The sequence below is a fragment of the Lutra lutra genome, chromosome 1 (genome assembly GCF_902655055.1).
Source record: "Lutra lutra chromosome 1, mLutLut1.2, whole genome shotgun sequence".
In the NCBI taxonomy this organism is placed as follows: domain Eukaryota; kingdom Metazoa; phylum Chordata; class Mammalia; order Carnivora; family Mustelidae; genus Lutra; species Lutra lutra.
In genome coordinates this window covers 63,113,549-63,141,336 of record NC_062278.1, presented here as the reverse complement: position 1 = coordinate 63,141,336, position 27,788 = coordinate 63,113,549, and the positions used below count along the sequence as shown (strand labels likewise).

The following is a 27,788-nucleotide window of genomic DNA, read 5'->3' as shown; positions in this document are numbered from 1 at the left end:
TGGGTGATGGGGGTTAAGGAGGGCACTTATTGTGATGAACACGGGTTGTTATATGTAAGTAATGAATCGCTAAATTCTACTCCTAAAACCAATATTATACTGTATGTTAACTAACTAGAATTTAAATAAAAATGTGAAGGAAAAAAAAACTCTCATGTTTTGAAGGTCATTACTGGTGACTCCAGTTAGAAAGAAGTAATGAGACCATGGAAATAAAATGCAGCCAAGTTCAACATACAGAAAACCTAAGGTAATGCAGAGTTACAGCTCCCACTAGTATTAGTCAAGTACCCTGTGGCAACCACCTCTTCAACCTCTCTGATTTCTAGCCACCTGGCTGTATTACTTTGGTAGTACTCTATCACTGAATATGGCTACAGCAGAAATTTTGGAGTCTCTACTGGGGGAAGTCAATATAACATCATGGAGAAGAGACACAGCAGAATTCCTTCACTGAGAGTTTAATGAGGAGAGCAACACTATCCAGCAAGAGACACCAAGGACATTATCACTGAAGTTGGTTTTGAAAGTTCTCTCCTCATGGCTAAAGGGGAGCACTGTCTTAGATATGCCTAAACACTCCTCCTCCTATATAGGAATTATCATCAGAAATACACTGAAATCTTTGGTCATAGGCATACCGAAATATAGGCAGGTAGAGTGGCTAACCAGAGAGAGAGGGAGATATAGTTGGGGCTTTTAAAAAACAAAAGGAAAGAAAAAACGAACTAGCTCCAAAGGTTCATGTAAATAGCATCTACGTGTAATAAAGCCATAAATAGTAAAGGAAGTAAAATAACATATTCATAATTTACAAAGAATTGCCATTGTATTAAAGCAGTGATCAGATTTGGTCCAAATTTTTTTACCCTCCTGCTGACAGAAATTATTGTCCTGAATTCTCTCTAGTGACTTGTTTTGCCCCAAACCCTGTTTCACATTCTCTGCTTGTCTCTCTATACCCATCCAGCCACCCACAGAATCCTACAGCCACCCAGGTTAGACATCCACTTCCAGACAGTGGAGCTCAATTGGAAATACTGTTATTTTAACTTGGATTAGAATGAGATCCAATGGTAGATAGAAGAAAATGTGGCACAGGGCTCCTGGGAATTTGGGCCTGCTATGCTGTGATAGATCTCCCCGTCACTTCTAGCTTCTGTGATTCCTGAGACTCACCACATCTGGGTAATTTGTGCTTGTCACATACAGCAGGCAAGGCTAATAGACACATCAGTCCAGAAAGAAGCTAAAGGCAGCATTTCAGAATCTAACCAAGAAAACAGTAACTACCCCAAACTCAGAAACAATGTAAAATAAATCCTCCTTCATAATTACCTTCAAGCTGAACTTCATTTACACTTTCAATTACTTTTCGATGAACATATTAAAAATTAGACTAATTGAGACATTTTTCAGTTGGAATCTGTAAAACTTAGCACAGGGCACAATCTCTGTTTGCCTTCAAAAACCAAAGGCTTTGTTTAATAAGTGAATGATCTAAACAAGGTTGCAGGAGGAATGAGAGTGAGTAAACAAATTATTACCTATAAATGAAATCTAGTCAATTTCATGCATTCATTCATCACGTGACATTTAATGAGCATGTACTACATAAAATACTTCATTAATTCATTCAGAATTACCATATTTTGCAAAATAACAAAACTGAATTTCCTTAAAAATATATTTTAGACTTCTCATTGATTCAAGTTTTCCTTCTTTCTATTAATCCAAATCATGAGCACATACCTAAAATCACATCTTGTCTTTGTTTATTCTCATAACTTTAGAAATTCCAATTAAAAAATATGACTCCAACCATTCAAATATTTTGTTTTTAAAATCATGATTAATTTCTAAATTTATGAGAACGTAATTTCCAGCCATCATATCTGAGATTATAACCTTAAGCCTAAAGAGAAGCAGTTAACTCTCTTAATTACAGGGAACAAACTGATGGATACCAGAGGAGAGGTGGATGGAGGGATGTGTGAGATAGGTGATGGGGATTAAGGAGCACATTTGTTTGTTGAGCACCAGGTGAGGTACGGAAGTATTGAAATCACTTATATTGTATACCTGAAAACTAATATGACACTGAATGTTAACTGGAATTTAAAAAAAAAAAACAACTTAAAAAACCAAATCAAAAAATAGAACAAAAAAAAATAGTTAACAGGGTTGGTTTTGCTCAGAAAATTAAACCGACACCCCATTCTTTATCACATGCCTTACCTTTTCTAGGGAAATACTCCCATCTTCTTAACCACAAGTTCTAGCCCCTGGGGCAGGTATGTAGATAGAATAATGATTTAGAATGAATCACTGATAGAAAGAGGTGTGTGATTTGTTTAGAGTGAGAGAATGCTAATAATAACAATGAATATAGTCTGGCTTCTTATTCACAGAATTTTGAGGGTAAGATGAAAGAAGTAGACTTGAAATATACCTATAATAGTCACCTGTCAATTGTAATGTCTAATTTAGTATCTGAAATGCATATCATGGCAAATGTCCAATGATTACTTTGTCAGTATAATGGTCAGATGCCCAACATTTCCCCATGTAGTAGGTCCTTTCTCAAGGGCACAATGTGGTCCAGTCCAAATATAGGTCCTTGGACAGGTCATGGGTTAAATTCACAAAGTTCGAAAGGAGTGAACCCAAACTTTCAAACAGGCACAGAAGCAACTTTATCTTTAAAGTCTTTGAGGCTGAAAGGTATTCATGGGTCATATTAGACTGGAGAACAGTTTTGGAGACTGTTGGCCTCTTTCACTACAGTTGGATGGTTAGGGTGAAGGATGGGTCTAGTCTCCAGAGGTGACGTTCTATTAAACTGACCTCGCTCGGGGGATGCTCTATTCTAATTTGGCACAGGCTCTTTTGGGCCATAATAGCGAAATCATTCCAGCTTTCAAGTTAAAGCTCCAAACCGAAGAGAATCCAGTTCATTTTTGTAATCATAGTCAACCCTCAATTATTTATGCATTTGGTATAAAGTAGTATCTTCAGTAGTAAAATGATAATTTATGTTTGACTTCACAGCATGTTCTATATTTGGGGTTTTTCTTTTGTTTTTGGCAACATCCACAGACTTATTTTCCTAATTAGTTTGACCCTGATTCAGTGTTACAATTAACATTCTCTGAGCGTACCCACACATACGCACACTACTCACCAATTGATGGTGGGGAGAATGCCCAGAAACATACTGAGCGATAGGCAAAGGTGGTCTGAGATTATGTTTTTGCTGCCAGCAATTCACAAATAGATCATCTGGATCAAGAGGGAGTTGGCTGTACTTTTAACCAGGCACTTCCAAGAGCCAAATAATCATATTAGCTAATTCCCATCTATAAAAATATATGTAGCCTCTGTAATTACTTATTAAACTAAGTGCATCCAGCACACTGAATACTTTTTTTTTTTTTCCTCCAACAGGACTACCTAGTTTTACTGTTTATGCTGATTCAGCTAACAAGATAATTGCCAGATCTCTCTAGTAGCCGCTATGCCGATCTGCCCGAGCTCTCTCTCAGGCTTGGAGGTCCTGGGGAATGTAAGTGACCAGAGTCAGCCCTCTGCCTTGTCACTCTGGGGAATTAAGTGCAGCTTCCCTGGATTTCCTGAAAAGCCTTCTAGACTTTTTCCCTCCCCGCCCCCCACATGTCCCTGTGGCCCACCCACCCATGGCGCGGGCCCTGGCGGCGGCTCACCTATCTTCTCCTCGGCTTGGCTGCTCTCCACAGAATCCGTAGGAGGCTGGGCTGTTGCCTTGGCAGCGGCATCCTCTGCAGCAGGGGTGGTGGCAGCAGCAGCAGCAGTGACAGCAGCAGGCACATCGGCTTGTTTAGGCTCCTCCTTGGCTGGGGCGTCTTCGGCCTTGGAGGACGGCGAGTTGTCAGTGGAAGCTTTAGTGGCACTTTCTGTCTCAGCAGAGCCGGCCTTCTCCTCTGAGGGGGCAGGAGCCTGGGGGGCTGCCTGCTCTGTGGCAGCATCAGGGGCGCCCTCCCCCTTCTTCTCCTCCGAAGGAGTTTCGCCTGCCTTGCCGGATTCCTCAGGCTTGGGGCCGGAGGCAGGGACCGCGTCAGTGGGAGTGGGACCTTCTCCCTCCTTCTTCTCCACGCCATCGGCCACGGGGGGCTTCCTCCTTCTCATTCGCTGTCCGCCTCCGCAGCTTTGGGCATCCCCCTTCTTCTCTCCTTTGAGCTTTTCCTTGTTATGTGTCCACGGAAGCTAGCCTGAACTTTTGGTCGCGGCCTTATGGGCTTTATCTTCAGGTTTGATGCCATCTTGTTCGATCTTTTGGTCCTCATCGTTTTTTTCAACCTTTGTGGAGAAGGGGGAGGGGGGTTTTTAAAAAAAAAAAAAAAAAAAAAAAAAAACAGAGAAGAGGTGAAGTGGTGTTCTGTTCCTTCAGATCACAGCACTCAACAAATATTCATTAAGTGACTTCTTTTGTGTCAGGCTCCATATTTGAAGTTAAGGGATCAACAATACCCTGCATTCGAATCAAGTCTTTCCTCTCTCCTTGATGGGGAAATTGAGTAGAGCACAGATTATCTTATGGGAAAACTAATGTCCTTTTGGACTTTCAGAATCACGGGTGTTATTTTGTACGGATTTCTTGCCCCAGCTCAATGTTTCTCCATTACCAAACTTAAATCAGCCTTTTATTTTGGGCATGTAACTTGATCACTCAAATTACATTCATCCTAGGTTTTAATCAAAGAGCTCCAAAAGATACTGTGTTTCTGAGTTCCTAAAAGAGAACTTGTGAAAAACCACATGATGGTTTAGAAATTATCGTGGGAAAGTCTATTGGTTTCCCCAAGATTTCAAATCTGGTCAGGAAATCAACAGATGGAGGCACAGAGTAGGATAAATAAAGGTTTAGACAACAGATCCATCAGGGTTTAGTGCAAGATGCAAATGAGTTTCAGGGCTTGGAAGGATTTGTTCAGAATGTGACCACTCAGAATGCTGGTCACAAAATGATAGCTAGTTTCACCTGTATGTGTTCTAACATAGTAATCAACATAGAGACCTTCAAAATTTGAATGCATAACATGGCCATTATTTTTGAGTTAAAAAAACAACAGAATAGAAAACACTGTTTCCACATTTGAAAGAGTAGCATATATTCACTGAATCACAATTTCTTATTCCCAAGCAATTTTAAAACCTAAAATTAGTTTTATATTACCATTAAGGAGGTCATCTGATACTGAAGGCAAGAGACTAGAATACAGTTTTTTTTTTTACCATTTGTGTAACATTTATAGAATACTATGTACTGTAAATAATTTTTTCCATACGGAAATTAATGAGAAGATAGGCAGAAAAGGTATAGTCATGGAAAGAAATGTATAAGGAAGTACACAAATTCTATATATAACTACATTGCTCACCATGGTGCCCTAATGTGGTTACTTATAGTCTCCATTCACTTCTTCCTTTAACTTTGGAACTTTTAACCTTTGTACACTGTTCTAGGCAATGAGGAAATACAGTGGTGAACAATGCAGCAAATTTTCTTCAAAAGACTAATAATAGAAGAGTGCTTATCGTGTACCAAGTCCTGTGTTTGGCCCCAGTCTTGGCTTTGGCCTGATCTTGGCCTTACTCCAGTTTAGGAGGTAAGCCACAGCAGGCCAATACAAGGGTATATTTTCTATCTGTCATACCCGCTCTGCCCCAGTGACCCAGATCCTGTGAATCATGACGTGGGTCTGTCTGACATCCTTCACACAGGCATGTGGGCCCGTTGCTATGTAGGTTCATCAACATGCTAGTGGATATACAAAGGTATTGAAAATTGGCCACACATGAGAGTAAAAGCAGGACTGACAATATTCCAGTAAAATTTAAGACAAGTTTCTCTTCTTCCTCCTCAGTTAACAGTGCTTGTATCTGTACAAAGTATGAAGGAGTGCATGAAAAGCATTTCGGAGAGGCCCATTCCTCTCCCTTCTCACGGGACTATGCTGCGACACTGTTCAGTTCTTTGATGCGCTACTACCTTCCCTCCATCCTGCTGCTTGCTAACTCCTACTGGGAGGCACGCAGCATAATGTGGGGCACGGGAGCATCTGTCCCTGCCAGGAACTCTCAGCTCAGAGATGGAAGCATAACCCTGTTAAATTAACAGTTGTGAATAGAGCACAGAGCCAAGATGTTGTTAATTTATTTTACTCTATCTTGAGTTTTCTGAATGAGGCACAGTCTTATATGATAGGACATCTGCACTTGGGCATTGATGCCAAGTGGCTCTTTATACAAATACTGCTCCTTGGAGAGCAGACAAACCACATATTTCAGAGTGGGCAGGTGTGCATAAAAAAAGCTACAATTTTATGGTCCCTTTTTTTCTTTAAGAAACACAAAGCAAAGGGGATGAAACTTTTAAAAAGCTGGAAGCATAAAAAGAAGGAAGCTGAGACTCTGCATGCTATAATGAAAGAAACTTCACATGGATAAAGCACGAGCACCTCTTGATTCTTCCCCCCAACCTACCCACCTCTCCTTCTCTTTTAATTTTTCAGATGATCTCCCACTTTAACTTTCCAAATGATCAGGGCTGGAGGTTTGTACATAGCATCTATGTTAAAATATCTATTTAGAAGGACTCAGACTAGGGTTGGGCGCCAAGATTGGGGGATGATCTTCATTGGAACAATTCAAGAGCATAAGTAACACAAGAGGAGGGGTAGGTAGGAAGGGAGAGAATCAGGGAAGACCAAAGTTAGGGGAGAGGTGAAGGCAAATCTTGTAAGAGCTAGGCAACCAAATAGGCAGGTAGAACCAAAGAGGTGCTGAAGGTATTCCATGGGCTCGCAGCTCATTCTGGAGAAACTGCTGGACCACTTAACATCATTAGACATTTAGAGAAAATGGATTTTACAGATTGGTTGGAAAAAAAAAAACTTATAAATGTTGCGGATAGAGGGAAAGAGACAGAGATGGAAGGGAAGGGGAAGAAGAAGAGAGGAGAGGACAGAGGAGAGAAGAGGGGAGGGAGGAAAGGGAAGAAACCAGTCTAAGATAAGGTCAGACGTAAGTGATTGAATAAAAATATCCAAAGAAAAAATATTTTAAGTAAAAACTGAGTCTTAAGCTAGAAAGTACTAGATTGTGAGTGTGCATGTCTTTCTTTTTACTTGTAATTGATTCTATTAATATGACTTAAAATACAGGTAATACAGGTTATTTTCTGATAAAATTCCTTTCAGAGTATTAGAAGTAACTGGACTAAGAGTATATTTTCTTGAGAGAGAAGCAAGAAAGAAGAGGATGTTTCCCATGAGTGCCTTCAAGGTAATCCCAACGTGTCAAGCCACATAGATTTTTTCCAGTTGGAAATAGAAGAACTAACACAAGACAATGGTCATTTGAGCCCAGAGAAACCAGAGATCACTCAGCAAATTCAGCACAACTCTTTCAGTTGGCTCTGTGAAGTTAAGTGACTTGCCTAAATTTATAGCATAAGTGAGTCAGTGGCCCACCTTGTATTTGAACACTCGCCATCTTCCCTCCCACCCAAACCCAAGTCTGATTTTATTGCCTTAGTAACCTGGAATAGCTTAGGCTTTCTTGTGACAGATAATCCATAAAGCATCATGTCAACACCACCATTCACTTATTCATTTAACAATACTGAGTACCTATGCTAGGCACTATGGACACACTAGTGAACAGATGGTACTGTATCCACCCACATAAGATTCTTTTTGAAATATGCTTTTTGCGGGGGAGGGTGATAACCTCATGCTGCCTTAACAATCAGTAGTTTCCCAGGGATTCACATTAGGCATCCAACCTTATGCCCATTTTATAAAGTAAGGCCAATAGTCTACACAGTGAGTTATAAATGAAGTCTGGAGAAAAGAGGATCCTGGTATTCAGTTCATAAGTCTCCTCAAGATAGATTTACTTTGGGGGTGACTGCCTGGTTCAGTTGAAGAGCATGCAACTCTTGATCTTGGGGTTGTGAGTTTGAGCCCCACATTGGTTATAGAGATTACTTAAAAATAAAAAATAAAAAATAAACATTCACTTTTCAACTCAGTCCTACGACAAATAAACTTTATGCTGAGCTCTGATGTTTTCTGAGAGAACTTCAAAATTCTTTCATTTTTTACATGGGACTGTTGCTGTTGTGAATTAACTGAGGACGACATTCCAGTGCAGTGCATTATATGTAGGAAGAGTCTCACTGTAAGTAGCAATAACTTTTTCAGGAATCTTCACTTCTATAGCTTATTGCTTTTATTGACCAATTTGTTTGGGAGTTCTGTAACTTATAAAGTCCTAAAGATTTCAAAATATGTGAAATCTCTGCTTTTCATCCAATGCTGAAATCTTGGATGAATATTGGTCTGAGGATGGATCCCATCATACTAACTCATTGGAATCCAATCAAATTTCTCAACCCATTTGGTGAAAGGGCAGTAATTTTCAACCGTATTTATGAATCACAGGTAACAAAGCCAAACATAGATGCAGTTATTTAATATCCAACATTGTTGCCCTGGTTAATAGTTTACTTTCCCTCTGGTGAAGGTGGGGGGTACAACTCAGGATTCATTCTAAGATGTCCAAACATTTGCATTTATTAAATTGCAAAAGAACTTCAGGCAAAAATCTATGAATGCCTGACTTTCATAACTAAAATAACATCATCTGTTCAACTGGGACATCTCAATTCATTCAATGTTTTCCAGTTATCATACGACTGCCTCAACCTTCCAAGCACAGAAAAACCGGGCCCGGTATCTACTTCTGCCAGCTATAAATACTACTATTAAAATACTTCAAAATTTCTCTTAAATGTGATTGAATTATAAATGCTTTTAAAATCATTTTTGTATACTAATTCTTCTAAGAACATCTTTAATAAATTGAAATATTTTCTGAGCAAAAAATATTTCTAAGAAGCAAAATCGAAGGGCCAGAGAGATCTTAAGCAACAATTTATCATACTATAGTTTTCATGCCTATCAGGATCTTATACAATCCTTAAAGGAACCAGAATAAAGTATTGATGATATATATAAAATTTGGCAGACATCTATAATGGCTCACTTTAGTTTTATTAATAATTTATTGAGATAAAATTCACATAGAAAATTTCACTTTATTTTTAAGCATAGTTTATTTTAAATATAGATGGCATATACTTTAGAAAAAAATGCCCAAGCATTAAAGTTCATGCTGAAGTTTCTGTATTTCTTCAAACCTAGTCAAAGATTAGGAATCCAGTGAAATGCCCCTTATGGAGGAGGAAAAGGAAAATGGACCAACCTCCCCCAGTTGTGAAGATAAAATGCCTTCAGGTTTCTGGGCAGTTGGAATGAAGAAAGCATCATTTAAAAGATGAATTAAGGGGCGCCTGGGTGGCTCAGTGGGTTAAGCCGCTGCCTTCGGCTCAGGTCATGATCTCAGGGTCCTGGGATCGAGTCCCACATCGGGCTCTCTGCTCAGCGGGAGGCCTGCTTCCCTCTCTCTCTCTGCCTGCCTCTCCGTCTACTTGTGATCTCTCTCTCTGTCAAATAAATAAATAAAATCTTTAAAAAAAAAAATTTAAGAAAAGATGAATTAAGGGGTCCGGGTGGCTCAGTGGGTTAAGCCTCTGCCTTCAGCTCAGGTCATGATCTCAGGGTCCTGGGATGAGCCCCACATCGGTTCCCCCTCTCCCTCTGCCTGCTTCTCTGCCTACTTATGATCTATCAAATAAATAATTAAAAGCCTTAAAAAAAAAAAAAAAGGATGAATTGACGCAGCTGGGTTACACAAGGTTCCCTCAACACTCAGTCTGGTTTGAAGATTTAACTAAGGGTGTGAGGCAATGGGTGGGAGGAGCAGAATACAGGTGAGTGCTATGAAATTGTGGTATTTTTGCCAACAACTGTCATCACATTTTTTAAACTCTGATTTTCAGGGGCACCTGAGTGGCTTAGTGGTTTAAACATCTACTCTTGGTTTCAGCTCAGGTCATGACCTCCCAGCAGGGTTACAGAGCCACATCAGGCTCCTGACTCCTCAGGGAGTCTGGTTCCCCTCTCCCTCTGCCTCTCCCCACCAAAAATAAATAAATAATTCTTAAAAACAAACAAACAAACAAAAAAACTCCGATTTTTCAGTCCAGGGCAAAGTCCTTTTTTTAAAGTTTCTGGTCAAGTAGGAAATATATAATGACTAAGAGCATGTAAGACATCAAGAGTGATTTTTGCAAATCCTGGCAGACTGGTAGTGAGTTTTTCCCTTCAAGTTAAGGGTGCTGCATATTACTATAGCTCCAGAGTTATAATATCTGAGCAAGAAATGCTTATTGTTTACTGACTAAATAAGAGAACTAAACATCCCTTTTTGAAAACTGGAATAGTAATGTTAACTTTTCAGATAATAGTGATCAAGACATGGATCTTGGGGCGCCTGGGTGGCTCAGTGGGTTAAGCCGCTGCCTTCGGCTCAGGTCATGATCTCAGGGTCCTGGGATCGAGTCCCGCATCGGGCTCTCTGCTCAGCGGGAAGCCTGCTTCCCTCTCTCTCTCTCTCTCTGCCTGACTCTCCATCTACTTATGATCTCTCTGTCAAATAAATAAATAAAATCTTAAAAAAAAAAAAAGACATGGATTTTCAGTTCACTTTCATGTATTAGTTATCGGACACGTGCAGCCAACCTGCTATGGAATACGAGGTGGCAAATGCAACACAGTGGAAGGTGCTACTGGAAGAGAACTCAGTTTCTTTTCAAAAGAGTTATCTTTTATTTTATATGATGTATTTGTAACACTGTCCCACAAAGACAGAAAGAAGAGGTAAAGGGCATAGGATAATTGGTGGTTTCTAACAGACAAAATTCGGCATGTGAAAGACCTTGCCCATTTTGCTCACAGCAGGATTTCCAGTTTCTAGAATAGTGTTTGGCATATGGTAGGTGTTTGATTAATATTTATTGAATGAATCCAAAATTTGAACATGTTAGTGTCATTTCAGAAAGATGATGACAGGCAAGGAAGTCTGGGGTTCCATTTTGTCAGCTTTCCTTAAAATCCTTCATTTCCCAGGGATGGAATTCAAGAGCATCTGACTAAAACAGGCATGTGTCCCCCAATACCCGAGTGTGTGACCTCATATGGTGAAGTTGAACACAAAGACAATTACAGAAATGAATGAGTAGAAATCAGACGTGAAGAGAGATTACAAACCTATAGAATGGCATTGATAATAATAATTTCAAAAAGGGGGCGCCTGGGTGGCTCAGTTGGTTAAGCGACTGCCTTCAGCTCAGGTCATGATCACAGAGCCCTGGGATCCTGTCCAGCATCAGGCTCCCTGCTCCATGGGGAGTCTGCTTCTCCCTCTGACCTTCTCCCCTCTCATGTTCTCTCTCACTGTCTCTCTCTCAAATAAATAAATAAAATCTTTTTTAAAAATTTCAAAAAGGCACTTGAAAATGGCAATAAATCTAAGATAAAAACAACTGATTCATAGTTATCTATGAATTGGCTAGAGTCATACCAATCAAATTATTTTTCTGATATATATCTCTGATTCTCCATTAGTAAAACAGGTGAAAATATGCACTGAGGATTGTAGGAGACTCCTCCCCTTCCCCTCTGTTTATACTTAATCTGTATAATGAGCTCCAGGGCCTATGATTGTGAGCTGGGGATGACTATTAATCCCTTAGTTATTCAAAGAAGAAAGCTCTCCCTCTACAAGCTGCGGAGAGCCCCGAGTTGAGATGAGGCACATACTTAATGCTGGTCCATCTATCAGGGCATGTGATAGACAGAATTCGACAAAACTCTTTCAGAAATCCTTTGAGTCCAGCAAACATGGTGCCCAAGCAAATACTCGCTTAAAGTCAGGTCTGAGAGGAAGGCACTCCATTCTTGAGCAGTAGGATGGGCCCCTCTGACAAGTTTGTCCATTGTAGTTCACTACCTGTGTAAGTATTCACTACCTCTACAAGGGGCACACTGAAAGGAAGGAAAGGCAGGCAAGGTGAGGGAGACACTAAATCCTGCTCTTGGAGAGGTCTCCATGCCTATGGGGACCACTGAGCCCGAAACAAAAGGGAAACACTGTGCAACAAGTGCTGAAAAGACGGCTCACACAGGGGACTGAGAGGGACTGGGAGGCTTCTCTGCTAACATCTGGACAAAGAGGGAGAACAGCAGGCAGCCAATACATCAGGAAAAATACAGAAAAGCAGCCAATCAACAGACAGTCCCTCATACCACCATCACAGGTGAATTGCTCCCAGGTGTGAGTTCCCAAAAGCAAAACATGCCCCAAGCTGCCAGAGAAGCTGCTCAGAGCCCAGCAGGAGCCCTAGGGCCCAGAGAACCTGATAGAAAACTATCCTCTTTCCAGATAGATACTCCAAATGCCTCTTGTTGGACATTCAGGAATACAAGACACAATAAGTATTTAAATAAATTACTATATTCTTCCTTTTATACTCAATAGTGATTATTGGTCTGTTACTTCTTAATAAGCCTCTTTCATAAATTATATTCTAAGTCAGTCGTACTTGACGTATTTCATTCAATGAATACAGGAATGAGAGAGACCTCCCTCAACCACTCTAATACACAGCCTTCCTCTTGGTCTACTTACCTTGCTTTCCTTCTTTGTGTTTATGATTACCCGATGTATTTTTATTTCATTACTAACTGACTCTTTCTTTGGACTATACATTTTTGGAAAGCAGGACCTTGTCAGTTTTCTACAATCCTCAAAACCTCAGTAGCTAAAACAGTGCCAGCTCGTGGTTGATGCTCCAAAAACATTTATTTGTACTTGTTGTGATGTGACTCTGTGCCACACTGTGCCAGTGACCAGAGGACATGCCCAGGAGCAGCAGCCAGCTGACTGGCCAGGTGTCCTTTCTCCACTCTGGGACACTAACGCTTGGCATCTCTCTCTCTCTTCTTACACGTATAGCGAGTAGACAACATTTTCAGGTAGTATGTCAATCTAGTCCTCATCATAACCACGTGAGGAACACATCGCTGTGCCTATTTTATAGTCATGGTAACTGAGGACACAGAAAGGGACCTGTGTTATCCAGCCTCAAAGCGACAGGACCCTCCCTCAATCCTACTCCTCATCCAATGCATTTTAAAGAATGTAGCAAGCCAGGATTTCCTGATATTTAAGAGCACAGGCTATAGAGTTCAATGTGCGTCAGGTTGGATCTCAACTCTGTCACTTAATCCCCAATTCTTGAGTTTGGCTGGTCAGCTTCAGTGTTCTTACCTACAGGACAGAGTGGGAGAACAAGTCCCTCACACTGGATTGCTGTGAGGATCACATGAGTGAGGGTCACATGAGCGAGGATGACAGATAAAGTTCTTAGCACAGTCCCTGTCATGTTCAAAAAGGGCTAGCTGCAACTTTTCTCATCTTGATCATTATCATTATCACTATCATCGCACAGTAATTTTTTTTAAGATTTTATTTATTTATCAAAGAGAGTGAGCGAGAGAGAGAGATATCATGAGCAGGGGGAAGGGACAGAGGGAGAAGTAGACTCCCTGCAGAGCCCAATGTGGGACTCATTACCAGGACCCCAGGATTATGACCCAAGCCGAAGGCAGATGCTTAACTGAGCCACCCAGGCATACACACTTAATTTCTACATTATCATTAAACTAAGTTAAGACATATTAATAAGATAAGTACTATAGAGGCCCAAGACAGGCTGCCCCAAAATATACCACACTGGCATATTAGTTATTTTGAACTGAAACTACTTGGGAAACAACAAGTTCAAGGACATTCAAGCCCTTCTCTGTCCCCCTAAAAGCAGGAAACAAATCTCCCATATGAGAAATACCCTCCCTGTACTAAGAAGTAATATGATATCTTTATCACCAGAGATAGGGACTTTAAAATTGAGAAAGCTATAGAAACAAACCTTGTTGTTATTATTTTTTTTTCCCCCTAACCTATTACCTCAGCCTAAATTCTGCTTAGGATTCCTTTTTAAACTTCCCAAACACCTGTTGTCTTTCTCCTGTCAATTTCTCACACATTTATCATCTCTTTGTCTAAAATGTATGAAAACTGCCCACCTTGGTCATTTCTCTGGATCTCAGTTTCATTGTTGGGCCTCTATGCACATGTAATAAAGCTTTGGGTTTTTCTCCTGTCTCATGTTAATTTAATACTTAGTCAAGCTGAAGGACCTTGAAATGTACAGGAAAAAAATTTCCCTCCCTACCATACCGATGAGGTTTGGCCCGAGGACCTTATTCATTTCCATGATTACTGGTATCCTTACCCAGGGAGGAGAGAGTCCATTTCCTTAACTCTACAGTGTTCCAGAGCTATCTATCCTCAAAGAGATAAGCAGAAATCTGTCTAAAATGTGCCACAATACTCAATCCACTTCTTTTTATCCTGGAGAAGGGGGGAGGAACTGTTCCCAGTGTCAAGCATAAACCATAATCCCTCTCTCTGCCACCGAACACACACAACAATCCCTAACTATATCCATCCCTAAACCTCCACGTAGTCCAGCATCTGGTGATGAAAATTCATTTAAAATTCAAGTCTATTCCTTTTCAAAATATATGCCCTTCACTTGACAACTACCCTTCCACACATACACACACACACACACACAAAAAAAAAAAAAAAAAGAAAAAAGAAAAGAAAAGAAAGAGAAGAAAAGAAAAATCTCATTCAGCTGCTATTTCATATATCTATCCTGTGGATCAAGCTCTAGACCTTACACATCAGTGAAACAATTGCCTGCATAAGTTCTGAGGACTATGCTCTTTACTCATGTCTGGTCATACTCCTACCTCATAAAAGCTGTGGATGGAGCTGCCCGACATTTTGTGGGGCTTAGGTTAGGAGCATCTGATCCTGAGGAGAGAGGGACTTCATGATTTGGGATTTCCAGCTCTATCCAACACACCCCCACTGGATAGTTAGTAGAACACCTCTGAAAGTCATTGTACCTCATATCTAGTAAGGGTACATAATGTGTCATCAGAGTGCATGTCATTATAAAACCTAGCTGATGGGAGATGGATGAGAACTAGGACTCCATCTGCTAAGGAAAAAAAAAAAAAAGATAATAATTTGAATTTTTGTGTTACCAGTTACAAAGTAACTTTCAACTTCATAAAACTGTCCGTCTAAGCTAAGCAAATGTGCTATCCCTTTTGCAAAATGAAGGCTCTGAAACAGAATGGAAAGGCCCACAAGTGGCAGAATGGGTCTTAACCCTAGGCCTCCAATCTCCTACATTTTAAGGAATGTAAAAGAGAATTCAAGAATTCAACACTAAACACTCAGAAGGTATCATCAAAGAAGTAGCAACCCTCCCATCAGCATGTAGACTACCCGCAGCTCTTCTCAATTAAAAGAATTGGTCTGTATTTCAGATCTCCGAACAGAGCAGCTCTAGAATCTCTATGTATAAGGGGATATGAGCAGAGACCTGTTTGGAAGGGGGGTTAGGTGATTTTGCCCAAAACTGCACTCGTATGGCAAGCTTCTTACCATAGGTTTATTTATATGAGGTGGCTGCTGGGATGATTTTGTAGGGCCACTGCTACTGATCAGCAATAGTTTGCTCAGACCTTAATGTACTAGCTCAGTCACCAGGTAAATGACTTCCCATTTACAGCAGGACTTGAGAAATCTTTCAAAAAGCGCAAGTATGGGGATGTCTGGGTGGCTCAGTCGATTAAGCATCTGCCTTCGGCTCAGGTCATGATCCCAGGCTCCTAAGCTCGAGCCCCTCATGAGGCCCCCTACTTGCTGCTCCCCCTGCTTGCGCTCTCACTCTCTCTTTCTCTGACAAATAAATAAATGAAATCTTAAAAAAAAAAAAAAAAGTGCAAGTATGTTTTCTCTCTGATTCTAGAAAATATGTTGCGGTATTCTTCCATGTGTAGAAAAAACAATGGGGTGTTTTTTGGGGGGTGCAGCAGGAATGTCAGGTAAAGGGCACAGAGTTGGAGGACAAACAGACTTCCATTTAATGGGGTTTCTACTCCCAAGCTACTAGACGGTAAACCATAACTGAGTCTAAATTTGCTCATGATGTGTTTGTCTCTGTCATTCTTTCTTTCTTATCCCTCCCTTTGTTTTTGGCATCTAGTTCTCTCGTGATCATTAGTCACTGACACCCACTGATTACAAGTTCCCTGGCACAGTTCAAATCCTGACTTGGCCACTACTCAAATGTATGACCCAGAGTAAACTGATTTCTTTAGAATGCACTGTCTTCATCTTCAGATTGGGATACTATACCTACTGGGCAAATTTTCCTTTTTTTTTTTTTAATGATTCTTTTTTTTTTTTTAAAGATTTTTATTTATTTATTTATTTCACAGAGATTATGAGAGAGGCAGGCAGAGAGAGAGAGGAGGAAGCAGGTCCCTGCCGAGCAGAGTGCCTGATGCGGGGCTCGATCCCAGGACCCTGAGATCATGACCTGAGTCGAAGGCAGAGGCTTAACCCACTAAGCCACCCAGGCGCCCCCAAAATTTTCTTTCAGATGAAAGAAAATAGTATTTGTAATGCCTGATACTTGAGAACTCCATAAATAATTGTTTGGAAGAAGATATTATGAGTGAAGTGAAAACTACTACTTTCTGGAGACTAGGAACCGAGCGCATTATTTGATAAATATTTTATGATTTTCTTTCTTTGATAGCTCACGAAGGAATTTTTTTCAGGGCTATGCACATTTCATAAAATAATAAATGCCTCCCTCCAAAACAACAACACACAAAACTTTTTAAAGGCAAAGACTATAAAATACCATCAGATCCTTGAAGGAAATAATACTAATAATAAACTGAAAAAATTATATAGTACTATGTACCCAGTACTACAAGTATTTTATTACATATTTTATACATACACGCATATATATTTATTAAATGTATTATATATGTTGACCAGCTTAATTATAAACAAGGTATACAGTGGGAACTATTATTTTACAGGTAAAGGAACAGAGGCACAAGGACACTAAGTAACTGGTCAAAATCATACAACTGGTAAGTGGCAGAGTCAGGATTTGAACTCAAAAGACTTGTATAAGTTGTATGTGAAATAAAATCATCCCAGAAAGACAGGGCTGATCTGCCAGGTTTTCCCTGCAGGCTCCCAGCAAGGTGAAATGTGGAGAGGAAGATGGGGAGATTCAGAGCAGGACTTTCTCAAGGTCACTACCTGCTAGGGCCGGGCTAGTTCTGAGTGTCTAAACGACCAGGCTTCAGAGCTGTCACCACAATTTCATCTTCCCCTTTCAAAAATCTCTTTACAATAGAAAAGTACAAATACATTTTCAAAGCTGGGGCTGTGATGGTGTGACCTCATCACCCAGGTCATGCCATGACTCATTTTCCTTGTGAAAATGTTGACAGGGAAGAGTCACACTTGAGATGTTAAGAACGGCCCAGAGACCAGGTTCCTTATTAATTCTGGTATTGGGAGAATTACCCAATTCTGGGTATTGGGAGCAGGAGAGAGAAAATAACAGAGATCAGAGAAAGCAATACTGGGGAAAGTGGTAGGGAGAGGACTCCAAGTCAGGAATTACGGCTATTTAATTACATGAGAAAAAAAGAAGGGGTTGAGCAGGTGGTACAGAGCAGGTTCTGTGACTTATTCCCAAATCTGAGGATTTAATTCAGCCAGAGTTCCTGAATTAGACATTGCCTTTTCCTTGAACTAACTCCTTACTCTGTGTTTTCTCTCACAATTGTAGTGAAACAAACAGGGAAATCCATCTAGAACATTCCATGGATGTCATACTAACTGCTCTGATGATATTCTCAAAAACTGTCATATACTATTTATGCCACATAGTTCGTTGGAGGAATTTAGTAACAGGGCTCATCATGGCACAAAGAACCAGCATACCTCCCACTTTGTGGTTCTGTAGAGGAAAACACTGCAACATTTAGAGCCACCAAAGAAAGTTCCTTCTACTCTGTTTTTGAAACTAGACAAGACAAATTCTACAACTTCTGAATTAGTCTGTATGAGCCGTACAGGGATTTATTATAATCTGATCTTTGAGCCAGAATAATTAGGCTGAATTCATAAAAATAAGGAAATATTAAGTTTTATTCTGAGGTCTTGAGGTGAATGAAAATTACTTTCCTTTCTTGTTGAGGCACAGACAGCTATGTGGTGTGCCATAACCCTCTCATAAGTGGTATCATACAACCCAGAGAGCCACACAGAGCATCAAGTCTGCCCAGCACTGTGAAACTGCAAAAAATGACGGGCTTTACAGATGTGTCACAACACAGAGAGGATTTGGAAACTGTCCTGAGCTTCAAAGTCGCACGAAGGTAGCGTGATGCCCCCATGCTTCGTCACTTCCAATTTACTCATTGGAAGTCAGTGATTCCCCATATGCCTGTGTCTGCTCAAGACTAGACCCAAGACTACGAATAAAAGATTCAAGGGCAACCCTGGTTGCCCTGGTTGGGGCAACTCAAGTTGGGGCAACTTGACAGCTCCAAGCTAGAATAATTCCCTACTTCCTACCCAAGCTGAACTCACAGTTAAAGTCACATATAAAAGCCCAGTGAGCCTGGGACCCCTGGCTGCTCTGCCAGTTGAATGTGTGACTTGATCTTGGAGCTGTAAATTCGAGCCCCAGGCTGGGTGTAGAGACTACTTAAAAATAAAATCTTAAGGGGAAAAAAAAAAAAAAAGCCAGTGAGCTTAAAAAAGTAAAACTGCTTTGTATCTCTGTGGCCTTGGTGTGTGTACAGTCTGGCTGCCCATGGTATACAAGCAAGCCAGGAATAAGCAACAGAAGGCTTAAATCACTGTGGAGAGTAAAGGGAATAATGGGGGTGGCTGGCAACGGGAGCGGAGGGGGTGTGCAGGGAAAACGCAAACAAAGGTTCTCTTTTGCCAAGAGTCTGAAATTCCACGGTGGAGCATGATTTCCTCATTCCCTTATTATTCTTATTCCCTGAAAGCTGAAACTACAGACACTCTCTGCTACAAATTTTATCAGATTAAGCGAAAACAGAATTAGTTTTACAATTTGTTCACTTCTGCCACCCCAAAACACCCTCTCTGCTCCTCCCAAAACACTTAAAATATTCCTGTTGCTTATCCTACTAGACAGAAATGCATTGTTTTAGCATTCGAGAAATTCATGGAATGGACCCAGTCTGCCCTTCCAACTTTTTGCGTGAGCATACCCTTTACTTTAGCCAAGTAACTGATATGCTGCTGACTGAACACGCGCCTCACTCCCCAACTTCTCTGACTTCACTTATAACTATGCCAAACATTTCTCTGTCCTTTGCTGAAACCCCACCTGCCCTTCATGGCTCATCCCAACCCTTACCTCCTTGGCAGGAAGAGAGTTTTCTCATATCACTGTAAATGGACAGTCAGTAAATTTTTTTTTTTGCAAAGGGCCAGAAAGTATTCTTTTTTCTTTCTTTTTTTTTTTCCTTTTTTGGTTTTCTGAGCCATATGGTGTCTGTCACAACTCCTCAATTCTGTCGTTGTAGTGTAAAAAAACTCTAGATGCTGTGTAAATGAATATGAATATGGCTGTGTTCCAATAAAACTTTATTTGTGGGGCGCCTGGGTGGCTCAGTAGGTTAAGCCGCTGCCTTCGGCTCAGGTCATGATCTCAGGGTCCTGGGATCGAGCCCCGCATCGGGCTCTCTGCTCAGCAGGGAGCCTGCTTCCTCCTCTCTCTCTGCCTGCCTCTCTGCCTGCTTGTGATCTCTCTCTGTCAAATAAATAAATAAAATCTTAAAAAAAAAAAACACTTTATTTGTGAACACTGAAATTTGTATTGCATGTAATTTTAAAGGGTCACAAAATATCATTACTCTTTTGATCTCCTGTCAACCACTTAAAAATGTAGGGAAAAAACAACAACAACACATTTTTAGCCTACAGACTATCACTTACCAATCTTGGGGTAGGGTATACTTTTACATTAAGCTCCCACAGCATCCTTGGTTGTATTTTCATTAACTATTTTTGTATTGTAGTTATTGGTGGACTTATTCCCCAAACTCCTTTATTTTATAAGATCTTTGAGGGCAGGACTATTGTCTTATTAACGGAGGCTGTGATACTGTGACTTTTATTAAGAAATATATATTGGGTCTTTCTCCCCATTTCTGGCACAAAGTTCCTAAAACCCTTGAGTTGCCCAAGCTGTTCGCAGTAAAGGCAGCTTTTGTTATGTTAATGAGGTGACTTTGGGAGAGCACCTAGAGCCTGGATGGGTGGCTTGAAGAAACCACCAAGTGATTAGAGGGTTGGAACTTTCTGACCCCTGGGGTGAAGTGGGAACCGGGAGATTGAATCCATCACCAGTGGCCAGTGGTTTAATCAATTCGTCTTAAGTAATGAAACCTCCATGAAAACACAAGATCAGAGTTTCAAGAATATCCCGGTTGCTATATGCATGGAGGTTTGGGAAGAGAGGCGTCCTGGGAGGGGGCATGGAAGCCCTGCACCATTTCCCCAAACCTTGCCTTGTGCATCTTTTCCGCCGGGCTGTTCCTGGGTTATACCATTTTATAATAAACCGGGGATCTAGTGAATAAATGGTTTTCCCCAGTTCTGCAAGCCACTCTAACAAATTAATTGAACCCAAAGAGGAGGTTCTAGGAACCTCTGATTTACAGGCAGCTGTTCAGAAGTACAGGTTAACAACCCGAACTTGCCATTAGTGTCTGGAGAGGAAGGCAATTTTTTGGGACTGAGCCTTTTTAACTGTGAACCTGATGCTAACTCCAAATAAACAGTGTCAGAATCGAGCTGAATTTTACTCAGCTGGTGTCTGGAGCATTGCTAATACAGGGCACCCCCCCACACACACACCCCGAACTGGGTTCAGAACCCTTTCAGAGGCTAACATTTATAGATCACTTTGTGTCAGGCACTGAGCTAAGCGTGTTACATGGAAAGTACCATAGCAACTGTGTGAGGGAGGTACTATTATTTTTAGTGAGGAAACGATATTATTATTTTTACGGGTGAGGAAATAACAAGGCAGATTGAAAGTGAGCTCATAGAGCAACTTAGAGAGCAAAGGCGGAGGCCCTTCCAGGGCAGGAAAGCTTCTGAGAACTGAAAACTGAGTGACACTGAAGCTTGCCTACTTTAGAGGTGTTTCTGTCCTGTCATCCCTTCGCTGCCTGCTCAACTCAAAAGGGGCACAAAGACACTGAGACCTGAATCCAGGTATCACACACAGCCTGAGAAGAAATGCAGGGCAGAAGCAAGCATTGGGAAAAACACGCAAAGAATAAAAGAGCCCCAGGGGAAGGGCCGTGCCTGTGAGCCACTCACGGAAGAGCTGCACTCCCAGAAGGACCTAAATGAGCTACAGCTGGGAGGACACTTGTGGGAGAGAAAAAAAAGACTTTTTTTTACCGTCAGAGTTGAGTAAGTTGCTTATGTGCGAAAGCTTTTGTGTAACCAAGTTAGATGGTGCTAAGTCACTAGACAAAAGATCACACCCTCCAGTTCAAGCTACCTGTCTCCAGGGACTGTTTCTAACAGTCTCGGGGCTGAGTGAGGACAAGGGAGTGAAAAGCATTTAGATGAGCGGAAGGAACACAGTGACCTGGTATCAGGGGGAAAAGGGGCTCCTTAAATTCCCAGGGCTGTTCTATCTGTGAGAAAGAAGAGTGAGGACGAAATGCTGTTTGCCATTCTGCCGCTTAGCACTCGGACCTACTTGGACCCACAGTGTCTGTAGGGCCAAAAGCTGGGAGGCCGTGCACTCGAGCCACGCCCCACATCTACTAATCAGGATCTGCATTTTCACAAATCTTCCACACATCACAATGTGAAAAGTACTGGCCTACAACCCCCAGACCAAATGGGCCCGTCCGAGGAAATCTACAGTTTCTTTTGAATATTGCTTTCGACAGAAGTATAATTTCAGAGGGGCTTCTCTTCTCTTACAAAGCACAGAGAAAGCTGCAGGTAGAGTAGCAGAAGCTGTGGCCCTGCCAGGAGAGCAGCCCTCAGGAGAGCAGGGCTAGAAACATCATACAGCCCAAACTTGCAAACTCACGGAAGTCCCTTCACTTCCTTGGGCCTCCGCTTTTGCGTCTGTATATGAACAGGGTTGACTAGGAGATCTAAGACTCAAACATTCTAAGTATCAGAGTCCTAGTTGTGTACAAATGGATATATGCTCCATTTTCCTATTTCCCTAGAAAAGAGGGTCACAGAGAAGTTGGCTGTCATCCAATCCTACTATCTAGAATGGATAGGGTCTCCCCCACACAGTCACTTACCTTCTAAAATTAGCCATATACATTGACCATTAATGAGACTAAGACCATTCTCAAGATGTGCCAATCTCCAGAGGGAATCACCAAACCGAGAGCGCCCAGGGTCTGTCCACTGACCAGCCTCCCATGCACTAGGACTCTTGAGTCTTCGCAGTTCAGGATGACTTTACTCATGTGCTTCTGGGAACTAGTCATGACCTGCCTCATCAGGAAAGCAGACATCACCTTCCTCTGGCGCCTAATTTCAACCCTTTCAGAATGCGGGAGCACATCATTCCTCAATCGGCCAAAACTTGCCTCTTCCCTACCTTTCCAAAAGCCTTGATGTGAGACAGTGAAGCTATTCTCAAGGACATCTTACTCTACAATTTTTAAGGCCTCACTATCAGTCTGTGTGGAAAATCTGAATGAAAGTTACTGTCTTAGTTGGGGGGAAAAACCAAGACTGCTAAAAATAAACAAATACAAGATGCAAGTCACTCACTCTCTGCCACAGTTGGTTTTAACCTATTTAAACAAGAAAAAGAGGTCAGAAAAAGAGAGAAAACTCTAAGTCCCATCAGCTTCCTACCCTCATCACTTAGGTCTTCCTCTCCAGGTTGCTTTACAGTTTCTGACCCTGGGGCAGGGGCCCATTCAGGCCCTAGAGGAGCTAACGCCACACCCTGGCTCTCCCCTCCTCTTCCTTGGAGCTTTCCTCTCAAGTGTACCTGAAGTAACAGCCGGAGACAAAGCCCATTACAGACTAAGCGCTCAATATTCAATACATATTTTTGAAGTAAACTTCTAGGCCCAAGATGGAGGAGGCACTCCTGCCTGGGGCGCCATGTCAATAACCTGAAAGTTGGTTTTCATGTCCCTGTAAGTGCTCCACTTAATCAGAAACATGGTATATCCCATCAGCCCATCCCCAAATGTCAAGCCTTCCCTAGGCTCTGTATTTATTTCCGTATTCCTCATTCTTTATCCTATAAAAGCTTCCTTTCATCCCATTTTGCAGTTCCCTGGGACCCTTGAGACCAGAGACTGCCGGCTTCATGAAGTGTTAAATAAAGTCCGTTTGTAACACCTAAATTGACTTCCTTATTTTTAAACAATATTATCAGATGAATGAACAAATACATGGTGGTACCATGTGTGTCCAGCTTAAGAGAAAATCTCACATCAAGTCTAAATTCCGCCACATCTCCAGAAGTCATCTAACTTCTTTGGGCCTGCTTCAAGTCACCATCCTTCCCCAATTGTCTATGGAGCTCCATTTCGCCGTCGGAAATGGTAAGCTCAAATGAAGCAGCCTAGGAAAAAAAAAAAATTTTTTTTTTTTTTTTTAATCATTAAGGATTATTGTCTCTGGCTCTGACCTAGCTGGTTTTCTCACTTCTGTTATATTCTAATGACAAGGCATTGCTGCTTAGTTTCCAAAGCTCTTTTGCAGTCAAACAGAAACCTCTCCTCCCTTTCGGGTACTGGAGAAACAGGCCCGCACAGGACAGCCCCAGGAATGCTACTGTGCTTTTTGCAGCCTGCAGGCTAGGAAAGCTGGGAGGGACACGACTGCGACTTCCAGTTGACCCACCTTTCACTCTTTTCCCTTCCCCACCCGCAGAGTAACCTTGACACGACTGAGAGCCCAGTCCCTGCAAGCCGGCTGCGGCTGCTCCTGCAAGCGAGGGGTGAACGCCAAAGACTAATGAAGGGCGAGGGAGGGAGCCCACGCCCCCCCCCAACCCCGCCCTGTACTCCTCCACCGTGGCCAGGCCCCGGGTTTTTGTTCTCTGGGCCACCGAGAGCAACAATTACCGCCCAAACAGGAGTTTGCGGAAGTAGGGTAAAACAGAACTCCCTGGCTCATTAGAAAACAGGAAACCGACCCACGAAGCCTGGCTTTAAAAGAGGGGCGGTGCGGTCCGAGCAGAGCTCCACGATCAGGTCCCGCCCACCGCGTCCGAAGCTCCGCCCAGAGTCGGGGCGGTGGCGCGGGGCGGGGCAGAGGAACGAGGCGGGGCCGACGGTACAGCCGGGGAGAAACAAAGGGATGAGGTCACCCGGAAGAGCGGCAGGAGGAAACGCCTAAAGGGGACGGAGGAGACGGGAAGCCGGGCAGTGGGAAGGAAACCTGAGTCCAAGTGCAGGGGGAGGGGTCCTGGGGACAAAGGCTGAGCAAGGATGCCCGACTCGGGAAAGGGAGGCCAGGCACACAGTTGTCTGTGCCTTGAGAAACGGGAGTGCGGAGAGACCAGGCAGAACCAGCTTTCCCAGGAAAAATTTAAAAAGTTTGCTTAAACCCTCGCCGCTGCTCTCCGGCATGCTGTTCCACAAACTCCCACGATTTCTGTCAGTTCTTAAAAAAAAAAAAAAAAGTCTGGGGTGCTCTAAGGATGGGTTCCTGAATCTGGAGGAGTGTGGGATGTAGTTTGTTTATATAATTGTGTTGATACGATTATTTTTCTGTTGAATGTCCATACCTTTACTAAGAATGTAAGAGGTGTCCATTCCCCCCCAAGAGATTAAATGCCACTAGACAGAGGCGTTGTAGGAAAGAATAGGAAAAAGAGAACAAACGCACCTAACATGCAAAGGATAACCCGGGTGGCAGAATTGTGGAACACCTCTTCTTTTTGGATAATCAGATTAATACCCGTCACCCTAACCAGGATATTTTGAAGGAAAAAGGCCAAAGGCTAGTAAAGTTTGTTTGAAGGAAGACTGAAGACTGGGTTCTGAAAGACCAAGAAATGCGGTTGGAGTAGAAGTTCAGGAGGGACCGCCAGCCACTTGTGGACGCGGAAATGAGTGGAGAAAAAGAATTCCTGGCCTATCTTTGGTTTTGTCTGGGCTGACACTGAGGCAAGTCACCGAAGGAGCAAGCCTGTATCTCACTGTACAAGAATATTAACTAATAGTCTAGGCCCACTCTTGTGCTTGGTTGACCCGGCACCCAACTGTAAGTTCATTGAGGAAAAGGACTTCGATTAGCCATTTCTACACCAGTTCCTAGCATAGTTGGTAGGACAAAGTGAGAACTCAATAACTATTTGTGGAGTAGATAACTGAATTACCAAAAATAATACTGCATAATCTTATCCCTTCTCTGTAAACTGACCAGTACCCAAGAGGCCTTGGATCAATTTTGCCATCTGGTGGTAAATATAGGTAATTGACAAAATCCCGTTATTTTCTTCTGTCTGGGGTTGGTAAACAGGCACCAGAAGTTTTTCTCCTTAAACCTAAGCAACTCACCTCTCCTACACTTCCACTTCAGGTCATCACACACTCGCATAAACCACTCAATTCCTCTTTTTCTCGCTACCCTGACCTTACCCCACTCCCAATACCAATGGTATTTCTCCTTTTACCCAGTCAGCATTGGAAATTTCCTTTTAACCACCCCTCTTTTCATTCCTCGAGAGAATCCCATATGGGGCTGCTGGGTGGCTCAGTCAGTTAAGTGTCTGACTCAGCTGAGGTCATGATCTCAGGGTTATGAGATCAAGCCCCACGTGTAGGCTCTGTACTGAGCCTTGGGCCTGCTTACGATTCTCTCTCTCCCTCTCCCTGGCCCCCTTCCCTCTCTCCTTCTCTAAAAAAAGAAAGAGAGAGAGAGAGAGAGAGAGAGAATCCCATTGTGACCCAAAGTTGCCTAATAAACAAGAATTTTGCTGTAGTTTTCATTCCCACTATTCATTGGGGTAGCAAAACACCTTACCAGAAAAGGGAAGTTTGGGTATTCCTTTTTTCAAATGAAATTAGATATAAAAAACTGGTTCTATTACCTTCCAAAACCCAGTAACATTATTGTTTTCTCCTGTGCTTCCATTACAAATGTACTGAATTTCAGCTACATTTGGCTTAACCTGAATTTTATAGACAGGTCTAGAAATCTTAAGACTATTTTATGTTATTTCTCTGGAGAAAGCATTGTATATTTCAGGTTTAACATTGCACTTTTGAAATACAATCCATTTGTAACTAGGAAATTGCTTGCTGTTCTAAGAAGCTGTTTTCTAAGAGGCTGTTCCACTAAGACATTAACTCTTTTACTTTCTGGGAAATTGGGAAATGCTGATGTTTCCTTTTTTTTTTTTTTTTAGGATTTTATTTATTTATTTGAGAGAAAGAGAGAGCTATTGAGCGCGCCCACACATGTGAGCCATGAGCCTGGAGGGGAGGAGCAGAGGAGGAGGGAGAGGGAGAAAGAATTTGAAGCAGACTCCCTGCTGAGCAGGGAGCCCAGATTCCAATACAGGGCTCTGTCCTTCAAGCATGAGATCATGATCTAAGTGGAAACCAAGAGTCAGATACTCAACCAACTGAGCCACCCGGATGCCCTAATACTGTTTCCATTATATTTCCATGATTACAAAATTGAGGTTTAGGGCAAATTAAATGATTTTTCTCCCAAGAAAACTTCAGATTAGCAGAAAATGTGCTCTTTTATCAATACTAGGGGTTTTCAAACTTCCGCATACATATTTACCACCACGAGTGCTTAAGTAAATCAGGTTCATGGCCCCGCCTCCCATGATGTTCGCTGAGGGGGTTTGGTATAGACCTAGCTGCAGAGCACCTGAAATGCATTTTAATAAGTACACCCACGGACTTAGATCAAAATAAGGGCTCCAATCTGACCTACACTCCAAGTTTGGAAATAGCTTCCTTGATATTATTGAAAATATCTGTATTAAGCAACAGTGAGAATTTTCTATTCCTACCCCATTGCCTCCTGATTTTAGAGACAGTTGGCACTAACCCACGCATAGGACCAAGAATTCCTATTCTAAATTCCAGTATGTGCAGACACAGTGAACACAGACGTGAAGTCTGAAGAGGTCATCAAACCATGTCATTTCACAGCCACGGGAACTGAGACCTAGAGGTGAGGCATCAGAGGACTAGAGGTGAGGCAGAGCTGGGGCTAGCCTGATCACCTTCTGTGTTTTTGTTTGAGTCCCCAAGGCCGCAAAGAAAGGAGAAGGCTGAATTTAGAACAAAGTAGGTAACGGAATTAGATCATTAGTGTCAAAAGGCATGCTTTGGCCTAAGGCAGTTGGCAGGTATCTTTATAATCCTTTCATTCTGGTCCTGAATGATCCAGATTAGCACACTAGATCATTCCTCTGTTACATTTCAATCACAGACCCATGGTTTGGTGCTGCTGGGTAGTTTGTATGGAATCATGAATGCAGAAAAGCATAGCTTGAAAAAAGATTATGCTTCTGCCCCAGAAGCAAAATTTCCAAGTCAGCATAATGTCATTGCTTATTATAGTTTGTAATGTAAATGCAAATTAACTGACAATGTTTTAGCACATTTACTAAGTTGTAGGATACATACTGATCTTCTGCAAAGTTTTGGAACATGTGAAGGTACAGATAGCCTGGGTCCAGGAGAAATCACATCCTTTAGGCACACACTGAATCACTGTATAACATTCTACACATGAAATTTGACACATTTTAAGAGGAAGATAATTTATACAGAAAA

At 41.9% G+C, this 27,788-nt stretch overlaps 1 protein-coding gene across 1 annotated transcript in view; it reads right to left on the bottom strand.

Moving 5' to 3' along the window:
• The window catches only part of GAP43 (growth associated protein 43), a 67,444-nt gene extending 42,833 nt beyond the window's left edge, over positions 1-24,611 (bottom strand). The window contains 6 exon segments of the mRNA XM_047724447.1: positions 3,723-4,220; positions 4,223-4,256; positions 4,258-4,335; positions 23,905-23,964; positions 24,180-24,374; positions 24,480-24,611. Of these exon segments, the coding sequence (XP_047580403.1) occupies positions 3,723-4,220; positions 4,223-4,256; positions 4,258-4,335; positions 23,905-23,964; positions 24,180-24,374; positions 24,480-24,611 (997 nt within the window).
• Positions 24,612-27,788: the final 3,177 nt, after the last annotated feature.